We start from the raw sequence: 6,000 nt of genomic DNA, 5'->3' as shown, positions 1-6,000 counted from the left end.
CCTCTGCCACAAATTCCCCAGCTGTGAGCCTTCCAACCTTCTAAGTATTCCTTTATATGTGGTTCAGAGTTCTGGGACCATCCCCTGAGCCTGCTTGGTTGGGTATTCTGTGTTGTTGTTGGTGGAGCTCTCTGCTATACGTCCACTCGATCCGCCTTCTTGTTTGTTCTGAGACTGTCAGTCTTTGCAGGAACAGACAGCCTCATGTTTCTTCTGAGGCATGGCTGGTAAGATTACCATATGCATTTTTTAGGGGCTAAATATAAACTATGCATAAGCGATGGGTATGCATGATAGCAACTTCCCTTTCCCTCCAAAAATTCAGAGTTTCTTTTGAAATTTTATAAAACCCACAACATTTTAGTTTAGAATCACATCTGGAATATGGGGTATAAAACGTTCCTCCTCAGGGCAGGAATGATGGAGGTAAAACTTGAATTTATCTGTGTCTCCACTGGTGTCTGGCAGAGATCTTGGTATAAAGGAAACAGGGGCAGAGAACCAAGCCAAGACCGCTGCTGGGAGCCACATGAAGGAAATAAATGAACAACTGAAAGTAAATGAGATTGAAATTGTTTATTGCATTTAACTTTTAAAGTCTGGGGTTCAGAAGAATAAATCAGTTGTGCTTCAGTTTTTTCTTACGTACGTAACACCAAGCTTTGTACAGATGCTTAGCAAAATTTGGTGAATTGTATTGCTCCTGTGGTCTCTAACACAAAAGCTAAGAATCTAAGTTAAAGTTATTTAACTTCAAATAATTTGAAATTAATTCATCACATATGTTGATACAGATTTATATAAATATTAAAATGTCTATGTACTTTTGCTTGCCCAAATTCAGCTTTAGGAATGATAAGTAACAGGTATTTTTCATAAAATGTGATGTTTATTTTAGCATAATATATGTAGGAGGTAAGCAAATTTAAAATATGGTCCTTTAAATTAAAAAGGTGTGGCGCTTCGGGTTAATGCGCTGAACCACAAGTTCGGTTTGAACCACAAGATCGGAAGTTCAAAGTCACTCACCAGTCGCTCCTCGGTAACCCTGTACAGTTTTGTTATGGGTCGGAACCAACTCCACAGCACTTAACAACAACAAGTTTCAATGTAGGAGAGAGACGTCAGTCTGCTACCTTAAAAATTGTTGCTGTTGTTAAGTGCTTCTGGGTCAGTTCTGACTCATAGCGACCCTGTATAGGGTTTCCGAGGAATAGCGGCTCAGTTTTCAGCTGCTGACCTTGAGGTTCAAACTGACCTTGTGGTCCAGCCCTAAAAACTCTATTGGGACAGTTCTACTCTGTCCTATAGGGCTGGTATGGAACTGACTTAACAGCACTGCATTTAGGTTTTTCATTTTATCTTGTTTTTTATTGCTTAGTTTAATTTAAATGAGCATCTCCTCTGTAGGAACATTATTATCAAATGGTTTTGCTAAATGCTCATTATATTGAGCAAGAGAATGTCATTTTGTGTAGTTGCTATCCCTTAAGTTCTTAATTCAAATCTTTTGACTAATTCTGTGAAATCAGAAATGTTGTTGTTGTTAAGTGCCATTACCTCGGTTACGATCCATAGCAACTCTGTATAGGATTTCCAAGGAGCGGCTGATGAGCTTGAACTGCCGACCTTGCGGTTCAAACAGACCTTGCACTTGAGTGCATTAGCTCACAGTGCCACACCAGGACAGCTTACTTCCTTAATCTTCCCATAAGCCCTTCCTTATTCTTCTGCAAAGTTTGTGAAGGATGATATATAAATAATTCTCATCTCTTAAATCTCTCTAGGTATCAAACTGGTTTGGAAATAAGCGAATCCGGTACAAGAAGAACATAGGTAAATTTCAAGAGGAAGCCAATATTTATGCTGCCAAAACGGCTGTCACTGCTACCAATGTGTCAGCCCATGGAAGCCAAGCTAACTCACCCTCAACTCCCAACTCAGCTGGTTAGTTTTTACTTTGATTTGGGGGATTGCTCCTCATTTTTACACTTACTTTTCCTACATTGGGATTTTCTTTTAATTCTTTGGGTTTTTGATTAGTTGATTTATGTATTTAATTCTTGTCTTTTTTGTTGTTGTTGATGCCATTTTGAATTTTGCTTTTTATTTCCAAAGAGCAATGCATTATTACATTAACAAGATGGAATTGTCTGAAAGTTTACACTAATATATTCTATCTACTTGAGACAGTAGCAGATTGGTTGGTATTGATGAGGGGGCCTTGGAATTATCCTTTTAGAGATGCTAATCAATAAACAAGACCTAAAATTTATAGATAGTTTCTTGGGTTCTGTCATTAGGTTGTTTCATATAAAGTCTACACCTTGTCTTTTTTGCTGTTTTCATCATTGAGTGTCTGGGTTACTGGTGTGCATGTATTCTATGTGGGATTTTCATTCTTCTAGCAAATATCATTCTTCTAGCAAATATCTCACTATAATATTCTGGTCTGTAAAGCCAGGCTATAAATACATACACGCACATAAATTGTTCTTTATTGTTTTATTTTTAACTTACCTTTTTATTTATTTATTTATTTTGGTCTGTGTAAAGGAAGTCATCAGTCATGAATTCCAATTGTTTAGATTCTACTGTTCATGTTATTCTATCAGCATGTGCTGTGTTCCAGGTTTTATTTTAGTGAATATGTATTGTATCACTAATTTCAGAGTTTGGGCTACCATAATATATTTTTTGAGTGTGTCTTGTGCCATCCAGTTTGAATTTCCACCTATGGAAGAAAACATAGTCAATAATTCATAAAATACAAAGTTAGTGTTTGTCTGCTGTAGGAGGATGCTAGTATGTGTTTTATTTTTAAATTGTAAAAGAAGAACCAAAAATGTGTAACTCATTAAATAAGCTTGATCTCAGTTTATGGTATTATATCTGTAATTGAACATGATGCATTGATTGTGGCTGTGAGCTGCACATCCAACAAAATTGATGACTCCAGGTCTGAGGAGCATAAGGATCTGAGATCATAATAGGATGGAGAATCGTATTTCTGCCATTTCTGAGAGTATATGGTATCTCTGTCTCCAAAGCTTGTTTGTCTGCTAAAATAAGTTTTCTTTCTACCTATGGTGGCTTTTCATTGGAGACATACAGGGCTTCCTTCACCCACTAACGTCTTCTGTGAGCTTCTGGATGCACTAATTTGTTATCATAATGTTCTCCAAGTCAGTGGGCTGTTCCATCATAGCCTTCTTTTGTTTAAATGGAATCATGCATGAAGAATGGCCTGGGCTTTGTAAATACAGATATGGTAAGACAATGCAGAATTCAATCCAGTTTTATTTTTCCCAGTATTACAGGTTGGGTTATTATGAGGATCATATTTGCTCCTTGTCGTTTTGGTTTGTTTCTTTCTGTTCCCATCATGGTTGATTGACACAAGATCAAGGCCAACAGGTCCAATAACCAGAGAGCTTCCTTCTGCCCCATCTGGTCAACTGTTAAGCATTTCAGTCCCAGCAACACTAGTTGAGCTGCACTGCTAGGCAGACATTTTCACCTGTCTCTTTGGAAGAAGTACAATTCTGTCAACATTAGCAAAAACACTCAACACCCCTGCAAAGGTTATCATAATGCAAAACAGATATCAAAATGACTTTTTCCTGTCCCTGATATATCTGCATCGCAGATGGCTTAGGATGATTTATGACTCGTCCTTAGAAGGGCCCTGTGGACTCCCTTCATTACTAAATCCGTAACTTTTTATTCTTTCACAAAGCACTCAAAAAAAGAAAAGTAAGCATTTTAACCCCCTACTCTGTGTTTAAGAATTATGTTGCGTCTTGTGGAATGTCAGTCTATGATTACTGTTTTCTAAGGAATTCTCCTGCTGGCTTAAACTTCATGTGACTTTTTTGAGCACAGAGTAAATTATCATGGAAAATTTGAGCTAAGCCTTCCAGTTGGGCCTAAATTATTGGAAATAATATGCCGAGGAATCCCTTTGTGTAGTGCTTTTTCTCAAGGAGAGACCGAAGATAATGGTATTGTATGTGTGCAATCGCTTAGAATCTTAAAAGATAAACATCTTAACAGGAAGAATTATAAAAAGACTGTTCTTTATTTTCTTTTTGCTCTTAGCACAACCCCGATCATTGCTCAAAGAAAGTGAGAACTTAAAAATGTTCAAACTTATCACATGAGATGTTTAATATGCCGTGTATTAGCTTCTCATTACTTTCAAAGAATGAATGATAACTGAAATAGCAAGGTTTAAATACGAGATTAATATGCTAAATATATTTCTCAGTTAAGTTTGAAATCTAGAGTTCTGGCACTTAGGGACTTTTGTAGCCTCGGTCATGAAGCAGAAGTTTGTTTTTGTTTTTGTTTTTTTTTTTGGTCCCAGAAGCTTTTACCAAATGGAAATATGCATCCCTACTGCAAGGAAGGGGTTTTGAATGTAAGTTTTCTCCTTAGAGGATTCTGCGTGAAGAGCTGTACTGTAGCTCCTTTACGTAGACCATTTCCCAGTATTCCTATTTGTTGATATATACCTTGTCTCCCCGAAGGAGCTCTGGTAGCGTAGTGGTTACGAATCGGGCTGCGAGCCGCAAGGTCAGCAGTTCGAAACTACCAGCTGTTCTGCAGGAGAAAGATGAGGCTTTCTGCTCCCGTAAAGATTTACAGCCTTGGAAATCCTGTACAGGGTCGCTATGAGTCAGAACCAACTCCATGGCACATAACAACAACAACCTTGCCTCCCATTACCTCAAACACAGTTCAGAAAAGTCACTTGGGGCTAGGACCTGTGGCAGATTAGCAAGCATTTGGAGACACTTAGCATGCTTCGCTTTTTACACCAGCAGAGTTGAACAAAGTGGAGAAACCAAAAGAATAAAAGGGAACAGAAGAATTTTTAAGTTTTGACCGAAGAAAGCATAAGTGGGAACTAACTGAAACAATAGTTGTAACCCTGCCTATGTGTTCATGTGTATGAGTGTGATTGTGTATATATGTGAATAAAGAACAACAGCAGGTTCCGCCCTGAAAGTTCTCTCTCCAACACCATTCAGTCAGTGACAAACCCTTGTACATACTTTTATTACACTCTCAATAGGAGTCTTGGGATGGCACTGCAGAATAAGGCACTGGAACGCAAGGTCAATTTGAATCACAAGGTCGGCAGCTCAAACCCACCAGCCACTCCTTGGAAACCATATACTGGGTCACTAGGAGCCACAACTTATAATAGATTTAGGAGGCCTGGTGTGGCACTGTGAGATAATGCTCTGTGTCACAAAGTTGGTTTGAACCGTAAGGTCAGCAGTTCAAATTCACCAGCCATTCCTCAGAAACCCTATACAGGGACACAGTGAGTTGGAACCAACTCAATGGCACTTAACAGCAACAGGAAATTTGGGAGCATGTTGGCTTTATATGATAAGCACTGGGCTGTGAACCAGAAAGTTGATGGTTCAAGTCTACCAACTGCTCCACAGAAAAAAATATGAAGATTTCTGCTGATACAAAGATATGTGGCCTCAGAAACCCTATACAGGGTCGCTATGAGTCAAAACTGACTCAGAGACATTTACAACGACAATAGGGGATTTGGTGTTTTTCTTGAATGATGGCAGGTTGTCATATTAAAATCCCTAGACCCTACCTTTCTAAGGTAAGTTTACATATAGTATACAGAAACCTGTTGTCAAGTTGATCCTAATTCATGTGTGTCAGAGTCGACACCTGAAAGCACCATCAGGTTTTCATTGGCTGTTTCTTCAGAAACACTTTGCCAGGCCTTTCTTCTGAATCACCTTGGGACAGACTCAAACCTCCAACCTTTTACTTTGCAGCCAAGACCATTAACTGCTCGCACCACCAAGGAACTCCATACTTACACATAACTAGAGAGGAAGTGAGGCAGCCAGAGAAGTTGACTGACACTTCTAGTAAATCTTCAGGAAGTGTTTTAGTTTTGTATTTGTAAAACCAAGTGAAATATTTTATCCCAGTGATATTTTCTCTCATGTTCTT

At 38.5% G+C, this 6,000-nt stretch overlaps 1 protein-coding gene across 2 annotated transcripts in view; it reads left to right on the top strand.

Moving 5' to 3' along the window:
* The window catches only part of PBX1 (pre-B-cell leukemia homeobox 1), a 385,369-nt gene that overhangs the window by 335,071 nt on the left and 44,298 nt on the right, over positions 1-6,000 (top strand). For both annotated transcript variants that reach the window (XM_006876513.1, XM_006876514.1), the window contains exon 6: positions 1,788-1,947. In XM_006876513.1, the coding sequence (XP_006876575.1) occupies positions 1,788-1,947 (160 nt within the window). The remainder of the gene's footprint in view (positions 1-1,787; positions 1,948-6,000) is intronic.

This window comes from Chrysochloris asiatica, unplaced genomic scaffold, assembly GCF_000296735.1.
Source record: "Chrysochloris asiatica unplaced genomic scaffold, ChrAsi1.0 scaffold00386, whole genome shotgun sequence".
Classification (NCBI taxonomy): Eukaryota; Metazoa; Chordata; class Mammalia; order Afrosoricida; family Chrysochloridae; genus Chrysochloris; species Chrysochloris asiatica.
This window is presented reverse-complemented; position numbering and strand designations above follow the sequence as displayed.